Here is a 26,149-nt window from a genome sequence, read left to right as displayed (position 1 = left end):
CCATCTACTCTAATGGAATTATATACAGCTCATCATGCATTTCTTACATTGCATATACCCCATGCATCGATCCGTCTGTCAATCCATCCAACCATCCATACTAACATACCACAGTGAGGAACACTAACACACTACTCCAGACGGCGCTCTCAATCACAGAACTTTATTGAGTCTGAACAACAATGTAAAAGAACTAAAACATAATACAACAAATTCCACACATCATCATCAATAGAATCCCACAGAGCACACGTTTCCATGGAGATGATGTACTCATTATTCCTGATTGGTCCGTTAAGAGCCGTGATGGGCTGCAGTCATTGGCCAGGTTTGTTTACCTGGTGAAGGAGCGAACGTGTCGTCCCCTCCCTCCTCCGCTGCCTCCCCCACCGCTAAACTTCCCCCCCTGGGACCCCCTCCCCCCTCCTCCTCCCTGACTCAGCCACGACAGGCCTGTACCCCCACGACCTCGAGGGGCGCGGTCCCGCGGAGCCAGGCGATATGCACCTGGAAGAGAGGGAGCGAGAAGAACAAGGGTGACCATCAGTAATTGTGCATGAAAGTATTATCTTGTATTCATGTTGTTCTCTGAATATGTATGTGTGTGCTTATACAGTATGTACGTGTGCATACGAGTATGTGTGTACCTGCAGGCTGCTGGCGTGAGGGCAGGGGGCCGCGTGTGAAGTTGCTCTGCCCGCCCCTGGCATCACTGTATGTTCCTCTGTGGGTAACCGGTGGCAACAGACCACTCCACGACGTGCCACCTCGCCCACCCTCACGGCGGGCATTATAGTTACCTAGAAGGGAGGGGGATGGGAAGACATGTTAGTCAAAGTTTCTTTAAAAGACAACAGACCCACTTGTTAGTTTACAGCGATCTGTGTGTGTCAACATACCAGACAGCAGCACTCCTTTAGGCTGCGGTGGGGTGAAAAAGCGTGTCTGCTGGCTGTGGAAAGCAGCCCTGCCTCTGTTCCCAGTGAACAGGCCTCTGGTGGGGGGGTTTGGGGGAGCTCTTAGGGGGTCGCTTGGGGGGCAACAGGCCCAGGGGAGTCCCAACATCTTTAAACTCTGCCGCCACAAAGTCATCCACGTGCATGCTGGGAGGGCGCGAAGTGTTCTGTTTGCGCTGCCGGAAGATGTCGTTGGAGCGAAAGGGCTGTCCCCCGAAGCCCCCCCCCTACCTCGACCGCGAGGAGCAGCCATCATGTGGGCTCTCTTAGCTGGCTCGATGTAGTCTGACTTACCACTGCAGGGAGGAAGAGGACGACACAGGCATCTTTGTTAACATGTGGGTCACATACAATCACATTATGTACCTGAAGGTGATAAAAGTGTGTGTACCTGGTGATGAAGGTCTCGTGTTTGTGCTTGCCCAGCCTGAAGCCCTTGTTAGTTTTGGTATGACTGGGAGACAAAGGCTCAGACAGGAAGGAGCGTTCCAGCTCTGACTTCAGGTCCAACTCTGGACAACACTCCTGGGCCAGGCCTAGCAGGTCCACTTTCACCTAGAGACAGAGAGGTTTACTCACACCCCACACACACACACGCACACACACACACACATTCAAATAACACACAGGTGTCTCACCATGTCTAGTTCAGCCTCCATGTCGTCAGTGTGGAAGGGGGAGAACCACAGAGCCTTCAGCTGCTCATCCAACACCTCCGACAACACAAACACCGTCCTGCAGGAGAGAACACAGACAGTCAGAACAGGACCCACACAGCTTCGGCTCAAAACTTGGTCCATAGCGTGTCAGTGGGTCATTCAAGACAAGCCAAATTCCCCCAAAAGATTTTGAGTTCATACAGGCGCATAATTTTAAAAAACAGTTGATTAAAATGTAACTTTTGTTAAAGGTGCACTATGCAGAAATCGCTTTGTCATTTCCTGGTTGCTAAAATTCTAATAGTTCGCCTAATTTCAGTTTATGTGACAAAACAGGCAAGTACAGTGTAGAGAATCATTGTACGATCTAAACCGCATTATAAACTGGGTGGTTTAAGCATTGAATGCTGATTGGCTGACAGCTGTAGTACATCAGAATATGACAAACACTTATTTATACTGCTCTAATTACGTTGGTAATCAGTTTATAATAGCAATAAGGCACAGTGAGGAATACACCACATCAGAAACTGGCTTTATCAATAAGTGCATCGAGGACATCGTCCCCGCAGTGACTGTACGAACATTCCCCAACCAGAAGCCATGGATTACAGCCAACATTCGCACTGTGCTAAAGGGTAGAGCTGCCGCTTTCAAGGTGCGAGACTAACCCGGAAGCTTACAAGAAATCCCGCTATGCCCTGCGACGAACCATCAAACAGGCAAAGCGTCAATACAGGGCTAAGATTGAATCATACTACACCGGCTCAGACGCTCGTCAGATGTGGCAGGGCTTGCAAACTATTACAGACTACAAAGGGAAGCACAGCGGCGAGCTGCCCAGTGACACGAACCTACCAGATGAGCTAAATCACTTCTATGCTCGCTTTGAGTCAAGCAACACTGAGGCATGCATGAGAGCATCAGCTGTTCCGGACGACTGTGTGATCTTATCTTGCTCTCCGTAGCCAACGTGAGTAAGACCTTATAACAGGTCAACAAGGCTGCGGGGCCAGACGGATTACCAGGACGTGTGCTCCGGGTATGTGCTGACCAACTGGCAGGTGTCTTCACTGACATTTTCAACATGTCCCTGATTGAGTCTGTAATACCAACATGTTTCAAGCAGACCACCATAGTCCCTGTGCCCAAAATCACTGACCATCTCGAATCCCACCGTACCTTCTCCGCTGTGTAATCTGGTTTCCGAGCCGGTCACGGGTGCACCTCAGCCACATTCAAGGTACTAAACGACATCATAACCGCCATCGATAAAAGACAGTACTGTGCAGCCGTCTTCATCGACCTTGCCAAGGCTTTCGACTCTGTCAATCACCATATTCTTATCGGCAGACTCAGTAGCCTCGGTTTTCCTAATGACTGCCTTGCCTGGTTCACCAACTACTTTGCAGACAGAGTTCAGTGTGTCAAATCGGAGGGCATGTTGTCCAGTCCTCTGGTAGTCTCTATGGGGGTGCAACAGGGTTCAATTCTCGGGACGACTCTTTTCTCTGTATACATCAATGATGTTGCTCTTGCTGCGGGCGATTCCCTGATCCACCTCTACGCAGATGACACCATTCTGTCTACTTCTGGCCCTTCCTTGGACACTGTGCTATCTATCCTCCAAACGAGCTTCAATGCCATACAACACTCCTTCCGTGGCCTCCAACTGCTCTTAAACGCTAGTAAAACCAAATGCATGCTTTTCAAAAGTTCGCTGCCTACACCCGTACGCCCGACTAGCATCACCACCCTGGATGGTTCCGACCTAGAATATGTGGACATCTATAAGTCCACATATTCCAGACTTCCAGACTCATATCAAACATCTCCATCAAATCTAGAATCGGCTTTCTATTTTGCAACAAAGCCTCCCTAGTAAAGCCTTACCCTAGTAAAACTGACTATCCTACCGATCCTTGACTTCGGCGATGTCATCTACAAAATGGCTTCCAATACTCTACTCAGCAAACTGGATGCAGTCTATCACAGTGCCATCCGCTTTATTACTAAAGCACCTTATACCACCCACCACTGCAACCTGTATTCTCTAGTCGGCTGGCCCTCGCTACATATTTGTCGCCAGACCCACTGGCTCCAGGTCATCTACAAGTACATAGGTAAAGCTCCGCCTTATCTCAGTTCACTGGTTACGACGGCAACACCCACCCGTAGCTCGCGCTCCGGCAGGTGTATCTCACTGATCATCCCTAAAGCCAACACCTAATTTGGCCGCCTTTCCTTCCAGTTCTCTGCTGCCTGTGACTGGAATGAATTGCAAAAATCGTAGAAGTTGGAGACTTAACTCCCTCACCAACTTTAAACATCTGCTATCTGAGCAGCTAACCGATCGCTGCAGCTGTACATAGTCCATCGGTAAATAGCCCACCCAATTTACCTACCTCATCCCCATACTGTTTTTATTTAATTACTTTTCTGCTCTTTTGCACACCAGTATCTCTACCTGCACATGACCATCTGATCATTTATCACTCCAGTGTTAATCTGCTAAATTGTAATTATTCGCCTACCTCCTCATGCCTTTTGCACACAATGTATATAGACTCTTGTTTTCCCTTATTTTCCTGTGTTATTGACTTGTTTATTGTTTACTCCATGTGTAACTCTGTGTTGCTGTCTGTTCACACTGCTATGCTTTATCTTGGCCAGGTCGCAGTTGTAAATGAGAACTTGTTCTCAACTAGCCTACCTGGTTAAATAAAGGTGAAATAAATAAAAAAATAAAAAAATCCAGGACCTCTACACCAGGCTGTGTCAAAGGAAGGCCCTAAAAATAGTCAAAAACCACAGCCACCCCAGTCATAGACTGTTCTCTCTAATACCGCATGGGGCGGCAGGGTAGCCTAGTGGTTAGAGCGTTGGACTAGTCACCGAAAGGTTGCAAGTTCAAATCCCTGTGCTGACAAGGTACAAATCTGTCGTTCTGCCCCTGAACAGGCAGTTAACCCATTGTTCCTAGGCCATCATTGAAAATAAGAATTTGTTCTTAACTGACTTGCCTAGTTAAATAAAGGTAAAATATATATATATTTTTTTAAAGCAGTACCGGAGTGCCAAGTCTAGGACAAAAAGGCTTCTCAACAGTTTTTACCCCCAAGCCATAAGACTCCTGAACAGGTAACCAAAATGGTTACCCGGACTATTTGCATTGTGTGCCTCCCCCAACCCCTCTTTTATGCTGCTGCTACTCTGTTTATCATATATGCACAGTCACTTTAACTATACATTCATGTACATACTACCTCAATTGACGCGACCAACCAGTGCTCCCACACATTGGCTAACCGGGCTATCTGCATTGAGTCCCACCACCCGCCAACCCCTCTTTTTATGTTACTGCTACTCTCTGTTCATCATATATGCATAGTCACTTTAACCATACCTACATGTACATACTACCTCAACAAGCCTGACTAACCGGTGTCTGTATATAGCCTTGCTACTGTTACTTACCTACACACACACACACATTTTTTTCGCACTATTGGTTAGAGCCTGTAAGTAAGCATTTAACTGTAAGGTCTACTACACCTGTTGTATTCGGCGCACATGATAAATAAACTTTGATTTGATATTGGACATATACCACACCCCCTCGGGCCTTATTGCTTAAGTGAAATATATCTTCCATGACTGTTTCTGCTGTTTGAAGCTGGTGTGCAAAACCGAAAGTAAAAGATGCAAAAATTAAATTTAAGAACTGGAAGCATAAAAATAGCGCACATATAACAGACCTACCGCTTATAAGAGCGTCTGCTAAATGACTTAAATGTAAAATGTAAATGTAGACATGCGTTCAGTGAGAATGACAGATCTATAACTCACATTTCTATGTGAATTTGTTCAGCTCGCACAAAAAGTTACATATTGCAGCTTTAACGGTGTCTATTGGGCCAACAGTGTCAGTGGGCGGTACCTGTGGTTGAACTGGGCCAATAGCGTGTCAGGATTGGGTAGAGTGGGCTCCGTCTCAGGGGGAGAAGATGTGTCCATAGTGCTCTCCAGCGTCTGTCGTAGACCAATCACATTCTCCAACAGGGTCTCCAATGAATCCTCCTCCTTGCACAGCTTCTACACACACACAACAGTTACTTCCACTACTTCCGACCGGAGATCTGTACTTGCATTTATAATCATTACTATGCACAAAGTGTGTGTGTGTGTGTACCTTGATGTGTTTCTCTAGTGTGTTTAGAGGGTGTGTGTCAGCCTCCTCCCACTGCAGCAGAGCCTTCATCTCTGAGCCAGTCAGAGCCACAGACCTTGGGGGCGGAACCAGCCCGGACTCTTCCCCTCCACTCTCCTCCCCACAGCAACCCTGGGTATGAGAAGAGAGAAAGTGACAGAGACAATGATTAATGATATATGGGCGGATCGGCCTTCACATCGGCAGATAATGGTTGACTGGATAATGGTTGATCATGTTAATAATGGTTGATCATGTTGAAATGGACTTGTTTAGGGTTTTACCAGAGGGTCAGTGTTGAGGATCTGTCGTAGGAAGTCCAGCAAAGCAGAGAGGAGTTCAGCCGAGTCTTTCCTGAAGGAGAACACCTGTCTCTTCAACAGAGCACACACACTGGCACTGTGCTTCTTCAGAGCCCTAAAAACACACCTCTAAAGTTGAATTTGGTGTTCCACAGGGATCAGTGCTTTAACCACTACTATTGTCTATATACAGATGCTACACTTGCATTGATCTAAATTCCTGGCAGTGAGGAGTGTGTGTGTACCCTTTAAGGTGGTAGAGTCCATAGTCATGTTCTGTGAGGAACATGAGTGTCCTGAGACAGGTGAGGAGCAGAGCGGCACTGCTCTCTCCGTTCCCCAAAACCTCCATCAGAGAGTCGCACACTGATGAGATCATTTCCCGTCCTGGCAGGGCATTGGCCAGTTGCTCGGCCTCTGACACACACCCCTCGGCTGGGTGTGGCACCACCAGAGAGATGTCCTAACACACACACACACACACACACACACACACACACACACACACACACACACACACACACACACACACACACACACACACACACACACACACACACACACACACACACACACACACACACACACACACACACACACACACAGCAGAGTTAACCCAATGAGTCTCACCATTTACAAAAACGTCTGTAGAGTCAGAATGATTTGAGATGCTTGGCGAAGGCTGACTGTCAGGAACACAAACACGTAACATGTTTCGTCTCTGATGCTCATAAACTACACGAGTCGTTAGAAGGTAAGGGGTTCTTCTACATAGAAGACCATAGTAAATCGCAGGACATAGTGTCTATAACACTGTGATAAACTCACATAGTTGCTGTTATAAACTCTGAACAGTTGTCACTGACTAGTTAGATATTCATTTTCCAGTGAGCAAACCATTTCTGTACTTAGAGCATTCTTATAACTACATTTACATTTAAGTCATTTAGCAGACGCTCTTATCCAGAGCGACTTACAAATTGGGTACTACATTTCTATCGAGTTTTTGAACTGTCAATAAAACTCAAGAATGCAACTGTTTATGTCAAATAGTTAGGTGTTCTACTTGTGGCCCTGGTTGTCCTGAAAAGAACATGGTAAAACACTTCATCGTGAGACTAAATATAACAGCTGGACATGCAGATAAATGAAAGTCAGATCAATGTCTTGGGACTGATGGGGTTAAACACCTTTCTCTATCCCTCTACCGCTCCCTCTTACCTGGCTCAGCCTGATATACGACCCCCTGCTAGTCTGACAAATAGTTCAGACTAAAGAGCATCCACAAAGACCTACATGTTTATGAATATAATACGCACCAATTCACCCCATACCTCTCCATTGTTATCAGCTAGTGGACGAAGTGCATTAGCTTCATACAATACCAGGTGCTTCGTGTGTTACCTGGTCACACAGTGACTGCAGGACAGTTCCCACCAGCTCTGCACAGTGCTGTTGTGGCAGGGCGTGGTCACCAGCGGGAACCAATAGGGACAGTAGCAGGGGGAAGATATCAGCCAATGGCTCGTCTCCAGGGGCGGAGCCAGAGAGTAGGTGTAACGTTGCGATCTTACAGGCTCTCTGGGAAACCAGGGTGTCGAATAGAGAGAGGAGACGCAGGACCTGCCCCCAACCCGGACTCTTACCCTCAACACTGAAAAACACAACCACACATACCGAAATCACAAACACAACCACACATGCCAAAATCAAAAACACAACCACACATGCCGAAATCAAAAACACAGCCACACATACCAAAAACACAACCACACATACCAAAATCAAAAACACAACCACACATACCGAAATCAAAAACACAACCACACATGCCGAAATCAAAAACACAACCACACATACCAAAATCAAAAACACAACCACACATACCAAAATCACAAACAGAATCACACATACCGAAATCAAAAACACCACCACACATACCAAAATCAAAAACACAACCACACATACCAAAATCACAAACACATCAGAGAAGGTGGTTCTAATATGGACATTAAATATTATCCAAAGCCAATTTGGGATTTATTTGGCTTGCCATCTTAGTTCAAGAGGTGCATAAGGGTGTGTTTGCGACTGTCTTACGGCTGTAGTTCCGCCAGCAGGAATTCCAGCAGGGTCTTCATGATGAGGGTGGCGGTGGGAGAGGAGAGGTCAGCCAGCTGGACACAAACACGTCGCAGCATGGCCAGCAGCGGAGGACAGCTAGTTCCACACACACACCCGAGGGCGTCCGCAAACACACCCCACTGCACCCGCAGGTGCATGCTCCACAACTTCCTGGTGTTCAACGCTACAGCCACGTCCTGGTCAGAGATCACCTGGAAGGGGACCAGCACAACACATAATTAGAAATCTGTTTCCCTTCGGTTTAGATGTTTCCAACATGAAAGTCCTACAGCTTTCAATCCTCATGCATTGACTAGTTTGTTAATTGTCAATCCAACGACCTCCAGACTGTTGCTGATGATGGCTGTAGCAACATGAGAAGCAGCAGGTGTGTGTGTGTGTACCTGCGTGCTCTGCATGGGCAGGGGAAGTGGCAGCAGTTCAGACAGCAGGGTGAGGCCAGAGAAGAGTCCCTCTGGTGCTTTCAGTAGAGAGCCCAACACCTCCTTCAGCATCAGAGACCATGTGTTACTGAGCAGAGTCTCCTCTGTGTGGGTCATCTACAGGGGAAATGATACCCAATTTATTACATGCACGCAACACACACACACAACATTATGTTAAAGGTCAATCAGAAAAGAGCTCTACCTGTTCGCTGACTCCCTGTGTGAAGGTGAGCAGCACATCTACGATGAGGGCCTGAACCTTGGTCTCCTCCCAGTCTAGACGTCCAGAGGACGGGGCTGAACACACGACCATGTGTAGAATCACCAACGTGCTCGCCACACGCGTGTCCCTGAACTGGAAGGCCCCGCTGCGCAACAGCTCTGTTAGCATGGTCCGCAGCAGCCTTAGCGTGTTAGCGCACACGCCAAGGATCATACAGCGCTGTGGGGTGGGTCCCATGTGTCCGTGCACACGCCAGGCAGGCAGCAGCACGCTACACAGCTTCTGGAGCACACAAACACACGTGTCCAAGCCCTCCCCAGAAAACAACTGCACCCCTGCTAGACTCCACTTCAGATCTCTCTGCTGAGCCTCTACGGCGGGAGGTGGACAGGCGATCTGGCAGAGGACCCTCAGAGCAGAGATCAGTCCACTTCCTTCTAGAGTCAACACGTTCTGGACGTTCTACATGGACACACACAGGACAGACAGGACAGAATGTCTTTTCTGTTAGTAATATGGCCAATAATACACATGTACATACACTATTTTATTTACATCAGCCACACACAGTGCATTCAGACCCCTTGACTTTTTCCACATTTGTTACTTTACAGCCTTATTCTAAAACTGATTAAATAGTTCCCCCCCTCAATCTTCGCACAATACCCCATAATGATGAAGCAAAAACAGTTTAAAAAAAATAAACATTGCAAATATAAATAAATAAATGAAACATCACATTTACATAAGTACTTTTTCAATACTTTGTTGAGGCACGTTTTGCAGACGTTACAGCCTTGGGTCTTCTTGGGTATGATGGTACAAGTTTGGCACACCTGTATTTGGGAGTTTCTCCCATTCTTCCCTGCAGATCCTCTCAAGCTCTGCAGGTTGAATTGGGAGTTTGCTGCACAGCTATTTTTCGGTCTCTCCAGAGATGTTCGATCGGGTTCACGTCCGGGCTCTGGCTGGGCCACTCAAGGACATTCAGAGACTTGTCCCGAAGCCACTTCTGCATTGTCTTGGCTGTATGCTTAGGGTTGTTGTCATGTAGGAAGGTGAACCTTCTCCACAGTCGGAGGTCCTGAGTGCTCTAGAGCAGGTTTTCATCAAGGATCACGCTGTACTTTGCTCTGTTCATCTTTCTCTCGATCCTAACTAGTCTCCCAGTCTTGGCTGCTGAAAAAAATCCCCACAGCATGATGCTGCCACCACCATGGTTCACAGTAGATATGGTGCCAGGTTTCCTCCAGACTTGACACTTGGCATTCAGGCCACAGAGTTCAATCTAGAGCAGAGAATCTTGTTTCTCATGGTTTGAGAGTCTTTAGGTGCCTTTTGGCAAACTACAAACGGGCTGTCATGTGCCTTTTACTTAGGAGTGGCTTCCGTCTGGCCACTCTACCATAAAGAACTGATTGGTGGAGTGCTGCAGAGATGGTTGTCCTTCTGGAAGGTTCTCCCATATCCACAGAAGAACTCTGGAGCTCTATCAGAGTGACCATCGGGTTCTTGGTCCCCCCCCCTGACCAAAGCCCTTCTTCCCCGATTGCTCAGTTTGGCCGGGAGGCCAGCTCTAGGAAGAGTCTTGGTGGTTCCAAACTTCCATTTAAGAATGATGGAGACCACTGTGTTCTTGGGGACCTTCAATGCTGCAGAAATGTTTTGTTACCCTTCTCCAGATCTGTGCCTCGACACAATCCTGTCTCTGAGCTCTACGGACAATTCCTTCAACCTCACGGCTTGGTTTTTGCTCTGACATGCACTGTCAACTGTGGGACCTTATATAGACAGGTGTGTGCCTTTCCAAATCATGTCCAATCACAGGTGGACTCTCTCTCTCTAAGACCTGGGTCAGCCACTGTCACAACTATTTGCATGTACCGCAGGGCAGCTCTCTACTGTTTACTTTTTTTAACCAAATGACCTGTCACTGGCATTACACAAAGCATGTATGTCCATGTATGCTGATGATTAAAGTGTAAATGCATCAGCAACCACAGCTAATGAAGTCACTGAATCCCTTAACAAAAGGTTGCAGTCTGTTTTGGAGTGGGTGGCCAGTAATAAACTGGTCCTGAACATCTCTAAAACTAAGAACATTAAACTTGGTACACATCATTCCCTAAGTTCTAGACCTCAGCTGAATCTGGTAATGAATGGTGTGGCTGTTGAACAAGTTGAGGAGACTAAATTACTTGGTGTTACCTTAGATTGTAAACTGTCATGGTCAAAATATAGATTCATTGGTTGGAAAGATGCTTTTTTGACACCACACTCCACAGGCTGTAGTTGTATCTTATCTTGATTATTTTCCAGTCATATGGTCAAGTGCTGCAAAGAAAGACCTAGTTAAGCTGCAGCTGGCCCAGAACAGAGCGACACGTCCTGCTCTTCATTGTAATCAGAGGGCTAATATTAACACTATTTTTTTTATTTTAGCTTTATTTAACTAGGCAAGTCAATTAAGAACAAATTTCTATTTGCAATGACGGCCTAGGAACAGTGGGTTAACTGCCTGTTCAGGGGCAGAACGACAGATTTGTACCTTGTCAGTTCGGGGTTTTGAACTTGCAACCTTCCGGTTACTAGTCCAACGCTCTAACCACTAGGCTACTCTGCCGCCCCACTATGCATGCCAGTCTCTCTTGGCTAAGAGTTGAGGAAAGACTGACTGCTTCTTATAAAAACAAGAAGTGAAGCAATGTGTTGGAAATTCCAAATTGTTTGCATAGTCAACTAGACATGCCACGAGGGGTCTTGTACAGTATTATACAGAGCCATGACTCCCTTCCATCTTATACAGCACTAGTGAACTACAAACCTGGTTGAAAAGAACAAATAAACGAACACCTCACGGCACAAGGTCTCTCCCGCATGTGACCTACTTGTTGTGCATATGTACTGACGTATGTATAACCGATCGACACACACACACGTTAACACACACACACGTTAATGTTTTGAAATTTTGTCAAGTCTTTTGTCTCAAATGTATTTTTTGTTATGTGTCGTACCCCAGTCAGACCCCAGTGGGAACCCCAGTAGGACCCCAGTCGGAACCCCAGTAAGACCCCAGTCGGAACCCCAGTAGGACCCCAGTAAGACCCCAGTCGGAACCGAGTGGGACCCCAGTGGGAACCCCAGTCAGAACCCCAGTCAGACCCTAGTCAGAACCCCAGTAGGAACCCAGTGGGACCCCAGTAAGACCCCAGTCGGAACCCCAGTAAGACCCCAGTTGGAACCCCAGTCGGAATCCCAGTAAGACCCCAGTCGGAACCAAGTGGGACCCCAGTGGGAACCCCAGTAAGACCCCAGTCAGAACCCCAGTCAGACCCTAGTCAGAACCCCAATAGGACCCTAGTTGGAACCCCAGTCAAACCCGAGTGGGACCTCAGTGGGACCCCAGTAAGACCCCAGTCGGAACCCCAGTGGGACCCCAGTAAGACCCCAGTAAGACTAGCTGTCGCCATTGAAGATCCTAATAATTCAAATCAAACTAGCTGACTCCATGGTGAAGGACGTCTCTGCTGAAATCCACCAAGGAGTGGTGCAGAGACCATGCTTTGTGGAATTTAGGTCTGACTATATGAATAAAATGGGATTATGAAACGCTTACCGTGTACCTATGTTTGTCCTTTAGTTGCGTGCCTTTCTTTGTTAGCTGAAATCCATACTTTTTCAAGTATAGACGCTAATCAAATACAACCACCAACTGTTTGCCAGTTGCTGTTGCTCTAAGATGGCAACTCAGCGCAAATTAGCATTTGTCAATTGAATCTCAACAAGGAAACAGTCGGTGGATGTTTTTGAATAACGTTATTGAAAAAGTATGGATTTCAGCAAAACAAAAGGCACGCAACTACAGAGGACAAACACAGGTACAAGTTAACGTTTCATAATTATAATATATATTTTTTTAAAGTATTGACCTTGGGCGAATCGATGTAGTCGTTGCTGAATTCCACAAAGCCTGATCTCTGCTTCACTCGTTGGTGGATTTCATCAGAATCTTCCTTTACCAATCAGTGGAGTTTAGTCAGCTAGTTATATCAAAGCAAGTCGGTGTGTGTGTGGGTGTGTGTGTGTGTGTGTGTGTTTGTGGGTGTGTGTGTGCGTGTAAGGAGCCTGCAGCCATGTCATCATTATGAAGGATTAAACAAACAGCAACAACAGGTTATCACTCCTTGGGGACATGTAGTGTAACGGCTCACCTGTTTGATGTAGTCTATGAGGCTGGGGATGCTGCCCATCTCCAACTTCACCTTGTCCAGAGGTTCCAGCCACTGACTCAGCTCTGGAACACAACAACAACACTGAGAGGATCACTTAGTGCTGCAAGAAATTCTGAATAGTAGTTTAACACGTTTTTGTTGTTTTTTGGGGGGTACTTTTCTCCCCAATATCGTAATATCCAATTGATAGTAACAGTCTTGTCCGATCGCTGCAACTCCCCTGCGGACTCGGGAGAGGCGAAGGTTGAGAGCCATGTGTCCTCCGAAACACGACCCACCAAGCCGCACAGCTTCTTGAGACACCGCTCGCTTAACCCGGAAGCCAGCCGCAACATGTCGGAGGAAACACTGTCCAGCTGGCGACCGAAGTCAGCTTGCAGGTGCCCGGCCCGCCACAAGGAGTCGCTAGAGAGCGATAGGACGAGGAAATCCCAGCCGGCCAAACCCTCCCCTAACCCGGACGACGCTGGGCCAATTGTGCGCCGCCTCATGGGTCTCCCGGTCACGGCCGACTGTGATGCATACTGGGATCGAATCTGTCGATGCAGTGCCATAGACCGCTGCGCCACTTGGGAGGCCTTCAACACATTTCTAAGGGGTGATGGGTAGGGCTATGTCATTACAATGATAGAGTTGGGTGTAGAAGTATTTTTAAGATGAAGGTTTAGGGACTACCGGTTCACCCATTGTTGATAAGGTTGGTTTGGAGTTATAGGTCAGAGGTTAGGGGTTAAGGTTGGATACCAACCTGGCGTTGTTATAGTCAGGGGTCAGGAGCTACGCACCCTGTAGTTTAGCGTTGGTGTCATCAGCCTTGGCCAGGATGAGTAGAGGAGCAGCGTGTTGTTCCATGTTACGGAGATCACTGGAGTTCTGAACCACCATCAGCACCAGCATACACGCATAGTTATAGGTCACCGCCTTCCGGGCCTTGGCCTCCCCGTGTCCGTCCTTGCTGTGGTGCTGCAGCAGCGTAACCAGACAGGAGAGGTTGTTCTCCAGGCTGAAGACGTGGGCCACAGCGCTCCTCCCAGTCTGTGTGAAGGTGATGAGGTAGAGGGCATGGAGCATGCTCAGTACCTCCGCACTGTCCCCCTCCTCTAGCCCCACCCCTCCCTCCCCGCCGGCAGTCACGTGACTCATCAGCTCAGACACGCTCTGGAGGGCATGCAGCGCCTGCATCAGCCACACCCCCAAACCCTCTTCACCCAATCCGGGGCCCGAGAACCCACCGTCGCCCCCAGTGACCATAGGCTCCTCTCCCTCAACCTCAGCGATGGTTGCTAGGAGGCGGAGCAGCAGGTTGGTTGGCGTGGGCTGGGCCAGCATGAAAAGCAGTCCTGATTGGGTGAGAGACAGAAAGTGCAGGACTTCCCTGGTGGCGTGAGTGACACCTGTATGCCCTGCTGCCACTGCTGCTGACAACACCACCGCCGAGCTCTCCAGGAAGTGACATGCATGCATGTACCTGTAGGGTGGGAGGGAGAGTTATTAGTACAAATGACTGTGTGTGTGTGTGTGCGTGTGTGTCGGTGTTGTACCTACCTGTACAGTGTAGGGTAGGGGTCGTCTCTCTCTTGTGGACCAGTAATGCGTGCGGTTGTAGGGAAGGCCTTTCCAGGGGGCTGGACCATGGTGTGGGGGGCGGTCTCTAGAAGGTGATGTAACTCTTCTAGAACTCCAGCCAACCTATCCAGCTCAGCCTCGCTGACAGGGGAGGGGCCTAATGATGTCTCCTCCTCCATGGCTATGTCAGGCTCCTCCCCCTCATCCTGAAAAAAACCCGCTAATAATTATTATATATTTTTTATATATATTTTTTACCTTTATTTAACAAGGCAAGTCAGTTAAGAACAAATTCTTATTTTCAATGACGGCCTAGGAACAGTGGGTTAACTGCTTGTTCAGGGGCAGAACGACAGATTTGCACGTTGTCAGCTCGGGGATTCGAACTTGCAACTAGTCCAACGCTCTTACCACTAGGCTACCCTACCGCCCCATATACTGATATACTGTAGTAATTATGTGGACAGTAGAACCTCAGTCATAGAAACCCCAGAGTTCCACACTGAACTGGGAGCTGGTTATGAAATGGGAAACTTTATCAGACCCTGTTCTTAAAACGCAGATCTCCAGTCAGCGTGTGCTTACCTGCAGAGGCTCGCTCCAGGCTGCCGCTGTCCTCTGCAAGTCAGTCATAACCTCATAGGCGTGGCCTTTCTGCAAAATGGCGTTGCCCGCGGTTACCACACGCACAGTTTCCTCCCCCAGGAACAGCTGCACCAACCGCTGCGGGGGGGGGGGGAACACACAACCTCAGTTAGAAACACACACAGCCTCTCTATTATAAGGTCTTCATGTGTACCGTATGTCTATGGCCCCTCTCACCTGGTATCCACTCCTCTCTATCTCCCCCTCCTGTAGGAAGGCCTCCACACCAGCGGGGGCACTGGTCAGAGCATCCAGAGCCCTTAGGATACACAGCTTCAGTGTGGACGACACATGGTCCACCTGGAGCAGCTCCAGTAGGAGCTCCAGGGCTCCCTCGTGCAGCAGCGCAGTGAGGCCCTGTGGGCACTCGGCCAAGCAGGAAGCCAGCTTAGCTCCAGCTTTCAGCTGCCTGAGGTTTAGAGCAATGGGTTGGGTCAGCGCTATCTCCATACTAAGACCCTGGAGAGCCCATTGGACCAGAGCTCCAATAGGCCCCTCCCATTCCCCCTGTCCAATCAGAAAGCCCAGACCTCTAGCGAGCAGCCCTGATGCCTGCTCTAGGGCCGTGACCCAGCGGGAGTCACGGTCCTCTCCTATCCCAGCCAGGAGCTCTCTCATCTGGGCAACAACCTCAGCCTCTGCCCCTTCTCCACCTCCAGGCCCCTCTGGACCAACACACACAGCCCCCGTAGCCCTCTCCAGCTGGGAGTCGAAGCGGGTCTTGTAGGGAGGGGTGAAGTAGAGCAGTGGGCGTAGCTCTCTTTCATAGGGGTCGTACTGGACTGGGGGCACAGAGGCCAGGTCTTCAGGGGTATAGTCAATGTCAAAACTGGGCAGCTTAAAACTCCCATTGTCCAAGTCATCCTCATCACTACTGATCTCCTCATAACCATCACCTGGAGAGAGGAGGGAGGGTGAGAGAAGGAGGGTGAGAGAAGGAGGGTGAGAGAAGGAGGGTGAGAGAAGGAGGGTGAGGGAGGGAAAAATATTGTAAAACAACAAAAACACAAACACAGCAAAAGAAAAGGCCTCACTCACAACACTCACATAAGTGCTAAAACATTAATAACATTAATTACAGTTCACTCAACCAATAGTTAAGAATGTTAGAGAACCACAGCAGACAGGCACAGTTAGTTTGTCATGGAAGGGGATCTGATACTACAGCAGCAACAGACATGGCTCTAAGCCTTATGATTACAGCTGGTTAGGCTGGTTATAACAGCACTGAGCAGGGTGGAGGGGTCTGAGCAGGGTGTAGGGGTCTGAGCAGGGTGTAGGGGACTGAGCAGTGTGGAGGGGACTGAGCAGGGTGGAGGGGTCTGAGCAGGGTGGAGGGGTCTAAGCAGGGTGTAGGGGACTGAGCAGGGTGTAGGGGACTGAGCAGGGTGGAGGGGTCTGAGCAGGGTGGAGGGGTCTGAGAAGGGTGGAGGGGTCTGAGCAGGGTGTAGGGTTGAGGGGTCTGAGCAGGGTGGAGGGGTCTGAGCAGGGTGGAGGGGTCTGAGCAGGGTGGAGGGGTCTGAGCAGGGTGGAGGGGTCTGAGCAGGGTGTAGGGTTGAGGGGTCTGAACAGGGTGGAGGGTTGAGGGTCTGAGCAGGGTGTAAGGGTCTGAGCAGGGTGGAAGGGTCTGAGCAGGGTGGAGGGGTCTGAGCAGGGTGTAGGGTTAAGGGTCTGAGCAGGGTGTAGGGTTGAGGGGTCTGAGCAGGGTGGAGGGGTCTGAGCAGGTTGGAGGGGTCTGAGCAGGTTGGAGGGGTCTGAGCAGGGTGGAGGGGTTTGCACAGGGTGTAGGGGTCTGAGCAGGGTGTAGGGTTGAGGGGTCTGAGCAGGGTGGAGGGGTCTGAGCAGGGTGGAGGGGTCTGAGCAGGGTGGAGGGGTCTGAGCAGGGTTGAGGGTCTGAGCAGGGTGTAGGGTTGAGGGGTCTGAACAGGGTGGAGGGTTGAGGGTCTGAGCAGGGTGTAAGGGTCTGAGCAGGGTGGAAGGGTCTGAGCAGGGTGGAGGGGTCTGAGCAGGGTGTAGGGTTAAGGGTCTGAGCAGGGTGTAGGGTTGAGGGGTCTGAGCAGGGTGGAGGGGTCTGAGCAGGTTGGAGGGGTCTGAGCAGGTTGGAGGGGTCTGAGCAGGGTGGAGGGGTTTGCACAGGGTGTAGGTTTGAAGAGTCTGAGCAGGGTGAAGGGGTCTGAGCAGGGTGTAGGGTGGAGGGGTCTGAGAAGGGTGTAGGGTTGAGGGGTCTGAGCAGTGTGTAGGGTTGAGGGGTCTGAGATGGGTGTAGGGTTGAGGGGTCTGAGAAAGGTGTAGGGGTCTGAACAGGGTGTAGGGTTGAGGGGTCTGAGCAAGGTGTAGGGGTCAGAGCAGGGTGTAGGGTTGAGGGGTCTGAGAAAGGTGTAGGGTTGAGGGGTCTGAGCAGGGTGTAGGGTTGAGGGGTCTGAGCAGGGTGTAGGGTTGAGGGGTCTGAGCAGTGTGTAGGGTTGAGGGGTCTGAGCAGGGTGTAGGGTTGAGGGGTCTGAGCAGGGTGTAGGGTTGAGGGGTCTGAGCAGGGTGTAGGGTTGAGGGGTCTGAGCAGGGTGTAGGGTTGAGGGGTCTGAGAAAGGTGTAGGGTTGAGGGGTCTGAGATGGGTGTAGGGTTGAGGGGTCTGAGAAAGGTGTAGGGGTCTGAGAAGGGTGTAGGGTTGAGGGGTCTGAGAAGGTGTAGGGTTGAGGGGTCTGAGCAGGGTGTAGGGTTGAGGGGTCTGAGCAGGGTGTAGGGTTGAGGGGTCTGAGCAGGGTGTAGGGTTGAGGGGTCTGAGCAGGGTGTAGGGTTGAGGGGTCTGAGCAGGGTGTAGGGTTGAGGGGTCTGAGCAGGGTGTAGGGTTGAGGGGTCTGAGCAGGGTGTAGGGTTGAGGGGTCTGAGAAAGGTGTAGGGTTGAGGGGTCTGAGCAGGGTGTAGGGTTGAGGGGGTCTGAGAAAGGTGTAGGGGTCTGAGCAGGGTGTAGGGTTGAGGGGTCTGAGCAAGGTGTAGGGGTCTGAGCAGGGTGTAGGGTTGAGGGGTCTGAGAAAGGTGTAGGGTTGAGGGGTCTGAGAAAGGTGTAGGGGTCTGAGCAGGGTGTAGGGTTGAGGGGTCTGAGAAAGGTGTAGGGGTCTGAACAGGGTGTAGGGTTGAGGGGTCTGAGAAAGGTGTAGGGTTGAGAGGTCTGAGAAAGGTGTAGGGTTAAGGGGTCTCAGCAGGGTGTAGGGTTGAGGGGTCTGAGAAAGGTGTAGGGGTCTGAGCAGGGTGTAGGGTTGAGGGGTCTGAGCAGGTTGGAGGGGTCTGAGCAGGGTGGAGGGGTTTGCACAGGGTGGAAGGGTCTGAGCAGGGTGTAGGGTGGAGGGGTCTGAGAAGGGTGTAGGGTGGAGGGGTCTGAGCAGGGTGTAGGGTTGAGGGGTCTGAGCAGTGTGTAGGGTTGAGGGGTCTGAGATGGGTGTAGGGTTGAGGGGTCTGAGCAAGGTGTAGGGTTGAGAGGTCTGAGCAAGGTGTAGGGTTAAGGGGTCTCAGCAGGGTGTAGGGTTAGGGTGTAGGGTTGAGGGGTCTGAACAGGGTGGAGGGGTCTGTGCAGGTTGGAGGGGTCTGAGCAGGGTGTAGGGTTGAGGGGTCTGAGCAGGGTGTAGGGTTGAGGGGTCTGAGAAGGGTGGAGGGTTGAGGGGTCTGAGCAGGGTGGAAGGGTCTGAGCAGGGTGTAGGGGTCTGAGAAGGGTGTAGGGTTGAGGGGTCTGAGCAGGGTGTAGGGTTAGGGTGTAGGGTTGAGGGGTCTGAGCAGGGTGGAAGGGTCTGAGCAGGGTGTAGGGTTGAGGGGTCTGAGCAGGGTGTAGGGTTGAGGGGTCTGAGCAGTGTGGAGGGTTGAGGGGTCTGAGCAGTGTGTAGGGTTGAGGGGTCTGAGATGGGTGTAGGGTTGAGGGGTCTGAGAAAGGTGTAGGGGTCTGAGAAAGGTGTAGGGTTAAGGGGTCTCAGCAGGGTGTAGGGTTAGGGTGTAGGGTTGAGGGGTCTGAGCAGGGTGTAGGGTGGAGGGGTCTGAGAAGGGTGTAGGGTGGAGGGGTCTGAGAAGGGTGTAGGGTTGAGGGGTCTGAGCAGGGTGTAGGGTTGAGGGGTCTGAGCAGGGTGTAGGGTTGAGGGGTCTGAGCAGGGTGGAGGGGTCTGAGCAGGGTGAAGGGGTCCGAGTAGGTTGGAGGGGTCTGAGCAGGGTGTAGGGTTGAGGGGTCTGAGCAGGTTGGAGGGGTCTGAGCAGGGTGGAGGGGTCTGAGCAGGGTGGAAGGGTCTGAGCAGGGTGTAGGGTTGAGGGGTCTGAGCAGGGTGTACGGTTGAGGGATCTGAGCAGGGTTAGGGTTGAGGGGTCTGAGAAGGGTGTAGGGTTGAAGGGTCTGAGAAGGGTGTAGGGTTGAGGGGTCTGAGCAGCATGCCGAGGCACACAAACTGTCTGTCCTGCCGTCACACAGGAGCCCCCCTACCTTCCTCCATCTCTTCCTCCTCCTCACCCTCCTCCTCTTCCTCCTCCTCATCCTCAGGGGCGCTACACTCCGTCCGTGCATCGTCCTCTTCTTCCGGCTCTTCATCCTCTTCCTCCTCCCCCTCTTCCTCAGGCTCGGCGTCTGAGTAAGGTTCGTCGGCAGGCAGTGAGCTGCGCTCAGGTGAGACCGCCTCCAGGTAGTCCTCCCCTCTTTCAGTCGGCTCCGCCTTGGCCACTCCAACTGAGACAGTCACCATGGACACCACAGTCGGTTATCAAGGCAACCAAAGAGGGCATCAGGTATACACAGATACAAGCTTGCATAAATACATGGAAACGCTTCTTTTGGCAAGGTTAGCTAGTTGAATATACAGTATGAAATCTGTCCCTGTGAGATGAACATAGAGACGCAGAGAAGTGTGTGTGTTACCGGTCACTGGGACCGGCTCCTCATCATCATCATCTGGTGGGGGCGGTCCAGGAGGGGTGCGGGGCCCTCTGGGAGCTGGTCTGGGGGGACTGCCATTATACTGCTCCTCCTTATCCCACTCTAAGACACACACACAGTTGAGTCCACCTTGTGTTTTCCTTTTTGCCATGGGAAATATGATAGTATTGTGATAGTGGTATCCTGGCAACCCTACTATGAGTCTTTACTCACCTTGTTTGATGATCCTCTTGAGGCCCGTCTGTTGTTGGGGGGGTGGGGGAGGGGGAGGTGGGGGAGAGTCCCGGTCGTGACCATGTGACCTTTCTGCTGTACCGTACACTGCCACCGTCAGACTGGTGTACCATCCACGCAGCACCAGACCATCTGTGTTCACCTACACAACACACACACTCACCATGACAAACACACAGCGACACACACAACACAGTTCACCTGTAGAGAGAACAGTGACCTTTCTACAGACAGAGGGGGAAGGAGTCTTTACCTTTCCATTGGGCCTGAAAACGATGGACTTGTTTTCATCATATTCAAAACTGTAAGGACGAGACAGCGAGAGAAAGAGAGACAGAATTATCACATTTTCATTAGTAGTGGAGCAGGCTACAGTAGAGGGGCTGGTGTACTGCAAGTTCTCTCAGGTGAACAACGGCCTGTGAGCGCTTGACTAACATTAGGTTGTGCCTGTGTTCTCGGTTGGAATGATCGATGTGGTATTCTGGGATATTCTGTTGTGTGTGATTCTGCAGGTGCAGCAACAGGGCTAAGTGTTTGGCGACCCGTCTTGGAGTGAACAAGGACTAAGACAGTAGTCACAGATTGGTCTCTGCCCTGACAGCTTCTACAGGTGAGACTTGAGCTCTCAAATACTTTTATAGACACATTCTGGGAAGTGAAAAAATGGGAGGGGTGGGGAGAGAGAAATAGACAGATACTGGGAGGGCAGGAGCAACAGAGAGAGACAGAGGAAGAGGTAGAGAGAGAGGGATACAGACAGAGAGAGGAAGAGGTAGAGAGAGAGGGATACAGACAGAGAGAGGAAGGGGAAGAGGTAGAGAGAGAGGGATACAGACAGAGAGAGGAAGGGGAAGAGGTAGAGAGAGAGGGATACAGACAGAGAGAGACAGAGGTAGAGAGAGAGGGATACAGACAGAGAGAGGTAGAGGTAGAGAGAGAGGGATACAGACAGAGAGAGGTAGAGAGAGAGGGATACAGACAGAGAGAGGTAGAGAGAGAGGGATACAGACAGAGAGAGATAGAGGTAGAGAGAGAGGGATACAGACAGAGAGAGATAGAGGTAGAGAGAGAGGGATACAGACAGAGAGAGATAGAGAGAGAGGGATACAGACAGAGAGAGATAGAGAGAGAGGGATACAGACAGAGAGAGGTAGAGAGAGAGGGATACAGACAGAGAGAGGTAGAGAGAGAGGGATACAGACAGAGAGAGGTAGAGAGAGAGGGATACAGACAGAGAGAGGTAGAGGTAGAGAGAGAGGGATACAGACAGAGAGAGGTAGAGGTAGAGAGAGAGGGATACAGACAGAGAAGAGGTAGAGGTAGAGAGAGAGGGATACAGACAAAGAGAGGAAGAGGTAGAGAGAGATGGATACAGACAGAGGAAGAGATAAAGAGAGAGGGATACAGACAGAGAGAGGAAGAGGTAGAGAGAGAGGGATACAGACAGAGAGAGGAAGAGAGAGAGGGATACAGACAGAGAGAGGTAGAGAGAGAGGGATACAGACAGAGAGAGGTAGAGAGAGAGGGATACAGACAGAGAGAGGTAAAGAGAGACTGATACAGACAGAGAGAGGAAGAGGTAGAGAGAGAGGGATACAGACAGAGAGAGGAAGAGGTAGAGAGGGATACAGACAGAGAGAGGAAGAGGTAGAGAGAGAGGGATACAGACAGAGAGAGGAAGAGGTAGAGAGAGAGGGATACAGACAGAGAGAGGAAGAGGTAGAGAGAGGGATACAGACAGAGAGAGACAGAGGTAGAGACAGAGGGATACAGTGATTGAGAGAAGTAGAGGTAGAGAGAGAGGGATACAGACAGAGAGAGACAGAGGTAGAGACAGAGGGATACAGTGATTGAGAGAAGTAGAGGTAGAGGGATACAGACAGAGAGAGACAGAGGTAGAGACAGAGGGATACAGAGCTTGAGAGAAGTAGAGGTATAGTCGAGAACCACTCTTTGGAAACAAGTGCTTTAATGAATACTTTTAAGTGCTATCCTCTGGGTCCACATTGTACATTTCTGTTGTATGTGTCTTTTACACAAACACATTCAATTCAAATAGAATGTACAAAGTGTTACTGACCTGCCCAGTCTGTGGAAGCAGGCGCTGCTGGGTTTAGTGAGGTTGTTGAAGAAAAGCTCCAGCTGGAAGGAATGAGGCGATGTCTCCCTGGAAACACAGACAGGAACAGGATATGACATCACCACTTAGCCCCCCTTTCAGCCACATGAGAGATGCTGTCTGTCCGGCTACGATTACCTCACAAATCACCCAACTACCCGGTGAGAATGAGGCCAAACTGAACATTACAGCTCTGGGGCCTCATTTATCAATTAATTGTTTTATTTTACCTTTATTTAACTAGGCAAGTCAGTTAAGAACAAATTCTTATTTACAATGACGGCCTAGGAACAGTGGGTTAACTGCCTGTTCAGGGGCAGAACGACAGATTTGTAACTTGTCAGCTCGGGGGTTTGAACTTGTCCAACGCTCTAACCACTAGGCTACCCTGCCTCCCCAAATCAATATTGAGTAGAAACTTCTATAAAATACTTCTTACGAACGGAATTTAGAATGTTCGTAAACATAGAAAAAGTTTGATTTATCAAACAATCCTACGAGCTTCATGCGTAGACTGGAAGGAGATAATCGCTGATAAATACCAAATATTCTCAGCCTCAGTGCTCGTGCACGACCGTGGCTATTTGCATTTTGAAGTGCCCCCAATTAATCATACATGGTCAAAATCATCCCTTTAAAGCCTGTGGGGAATATACCACACCGTACCAGGATATACAACGTCGCAACCAAAGAAAGCAAAGAAAATAGGAAGTGCTAGTGTCAGAGATTGAGTACAACCAAAAGGTTTTATTTGTCTCTCTCAGTTGTGGCTTGACCAGTATAACCATTAAGACAATGAGGTGCATTAGCAATGGCAAATCTACATCAAATGAGTAGACAACAGTCAGAAATAAGCCATCCATCCTCAACAGCTCCTTCCTGTAGGCGTATAGGCCAACATTGGCCACAACATTCAGCAGCGTCTTCTGCCCATCTCATAAATGATCACCTGCACATTAAGAGTGGAAGCCTTTTCTGTCCACATAGTTCAACTCGTTTTGGGATGGTGCTTTTATGGCGATGTGGGTGCCGTCTATTGCTCTGTTCGTATTTGGGAACCCATTGATGGCAAAGAAACCCCTCTTGACTTCAACCTGTTGGGCGACGGTGTAAGGAAATTGTACATTACAGTTTGTTTTACTGATGATTGCATCCAAAACACTGTCTCATCGAAGCTGTGAGATGCCGATCGGCAAGCTCCCGAAGCCAAAAACCTGAGGGTGGACAGCACTTGGATGTGCACCGGAATGGCATAAGGTTGCCTTTTTAAAGTAAGTCTTAAGTCCTCACAAAAATCCTAGAAGATTGGCTCATCAGATATAATTTCCCAAAACCAATCAGTACTTTCTGAGAAAGATCATACTACTGCACAGATCCTACTGCTGTTGGAGCTACGAACACAAGCATTTCACTACACCTGCAATAACATCTGTTAAATATGTGTCAAATTTGATCAACCTTTCATTCAATTTCCCATTATTTAAAGCCTTTTATCATATTTCAACAATGGTTTCACTTTCACACGTGCCTCTAACTTTGGGCTCCCGAGTTGCGCAGCAGTCTAAGGCACTGCATCTCAGTGCAAGAGGCATCCCTACAGTCCCTGGCTCAAATCACATCCTGCCGTGATTGGGCGTCCCATAGGGTGGCGCACAATTGGCCCAGCATCGTCTGGGTTTGGCCGGGGTAGGCCGTCATTGTAAATAAGAATTTGTTCTTAACTGACTTGCCTAGTTAAATAAAGTTTAAATACATTTAACAAATGACTGTACTTTATGTGAATTATTATAGTAACAAATGCACTGGTGGTCAAATTATATGGCTGTCAAGATATGTTACATGAATTCACAATGGAAATACAATAACATCCAAAAATTATAGAATTATTACTCCATCACAATTTCAGACATTTTCAACATATATTTCCCCCCATTCTACGCTTGACAGTTCACTTACATCTCAATCACACTGACAGCGTCATTGCGCTTTGGTACACTAGAAGTACATTCATTTCCAATGGAATGCTGTGTTTGCCTTGCAGTCTGTTCTATGTGGTGCATACATTGGATTTCTTGAATGTATGCATCAAATTGTATGGTAGACGGTTTGACATTTAATGGTAGCAGAAGGTGAATGTTGAACTCACGCTCATACCATTTTGCGCAATGAGGCTGTAGGTGTGATCAAGGCATTATTCCACCACATGGCACTGTGTGAGCACGGTCATGGCACACTTTGAGTGGAAAGGATCCCACGCATGGTTTACGCACATATTTGTGCCTATGCATGATTGTTTGAGGCCCCTGAAGTTCCCCTCATACACATCCCAGTCTCAGATGTCACATGCACATAGCTAGTAGTATATATTTATTTAGCTCTCCCTTATACACCTTGAATGATGGTTTCTTACCCGAATGCCCGGTTGTCTGGCAGGCTGGTGTGTGCTTTAATTCCAGGGGGAATGACGCGCACCTCTGTGATCAGGACCCCACACGGGAACCGCACCACATCCACATTGGTCAGCTACAGACAGAACACGTTTGAATAATTTCACTGTAAGGCCTACATCCTTTGTATTCAGCGTATGTGAACAATAAAATGTGATTAGATTTTTATTTAGACCATGTTAGTGTTCAACAAAAACAGTCAGCACTTTTTGTGCCATACAAAAACAAAACTGGGAATTTCGTGTATTCATCTGCAGACAGTAACTGTAGACTGTATCTGTTAAGATGAACAGTCGGTAAACTGTCTGTGTCACGTAAACAGTGTGAGTCGCAAACGAGCAAGTAAACATACACGTTAGCTGTGTGAGTAACAAGCGGGTAAACAATCTGCGCACACGCTGTTGCCGACTGTCCCGTTATCTGTTATGGCTAGCTAGTTTTGCGTATCCCTATCCCCGCTGCAACTGTAGAAGAGACCACTGAATATAAGAACCCGTGACCTACTTAAAAACGTAATACCTTTTTTAGGAAACAATGCATCACACTTAGTTTGGATGGACGACTGAGTTATTATGCAAGGTGGCCACCGTGTTAGCATTAGCCTAGGGGAACGGGGGGATCAGAAGTCGTAGTTAACTAGCTAACTGGAATCTCAGCAAAGTACACTCCTGGGATAAAATAGCAAGTGCTATTAACAGATTTAGCTACCTCTGCACTTTGATGTTTGAACGTATCCAGAAAAAGTAGCTCCGTTAAAGTGTCACCCGCCATGTTTTTCTGTTTTCACTTGGGGTAAACTTCCGGATCTAGCCACAACGGTTTCCGGGTTTTAAAACCCGACGGTGAGCTGTAAAGACAGACCCCGAATCAGTTTAAATCTAACTTTTTTTTCTAATATGTAAAAATACAAACTGATCTGATATCGGTGCATATTGGAGAGTTCATTCAACGTTATTCAGGCTTCTGCCAATGGCACTCTCATAATAGGTTATTAAAGATGCCGTAATAAAACAGGCAGTAGCCTGACTTTGACTATTTGATATATGTATTTTACAATAGCCTAAATTAAAACAATGGATCTA

General features: G+C 49.1%; 1 protein-coding gene across 1 annotated transcript; it reads right to left on the bottom strand.

Annotated features, from left to right (window-relative positions):
* Positions 1 to 147: 147 nt before the first annotated feature.
* LOC124017022 (protein virilizer homolog) lies at positions 148 to 25,884 on the bottom strand. Its single transcript, XM_046332359.1, is given in 27 exon segments — positions 148 to 507; positions 648 to 800; positions 900 to 1,005; positions 1,007 to 1,180; positions 1,183 to 1,252; positions 1,348 to 1,511; positions 1,595 to 1,691; positions 5,556 to 5,710; positions 5,808 to 5,957; positions 6,110 to 6,242; positions 6,373 to 6,590; positions 7,532 to 7,781; positions 8,228 to 8,463; positions 8,656 to 8,811; positions 8,900 to 9,382; positions 13,135 to 13,217; positions 13,941 to 14,623; positions 14,701 to 14,927; positions 15,307 to 15,444; positions 15,544 to 16,262; positions 19,818 to 20,057; positions 20,247 to 20,366; positions 20,478 to 20,640; positions 20,752 to 20,800; positions 22,582 to 22,668; positions 25,031 to 25,143; positions 25,776 to 25,884. Coding segments are annotated over 27 exon segments (5,403 nt in total). The 5' UTR covers positions 25,839 to 25,884; the 3' UTR covers positions 148 to 334.
* Between the last annotated feature and the right edge of the window lie 265 nt (positions 25,885 to 26,149).

Source organism: Oncorhynchus gorbuscha, unplaced genomic scaffold (genome assembly GCF_021184085.1).
Source record: "Oncorhynchus gorbuscha isolate QuinsamMale2020 ecotype Even-year unplaced genomic scaffold, OgorEven_v1.0 Un_scaffold_141:::fragment_3, whole genome shotgun sequence".
NCBI classification, from domain to species: domain Eukaryota; kingdom Metazoa; phylum Chordata; class Actinopteri; order Salmoniformes; family Salmonidae; genus Oncorhynchus; species Oncorhynchus gorbuscha.
The sequence above is the reverse complement of the archived record's forward strand: the minus strand, read 5'-3'. Positions and strand labels throughout refer to the sequence as shown.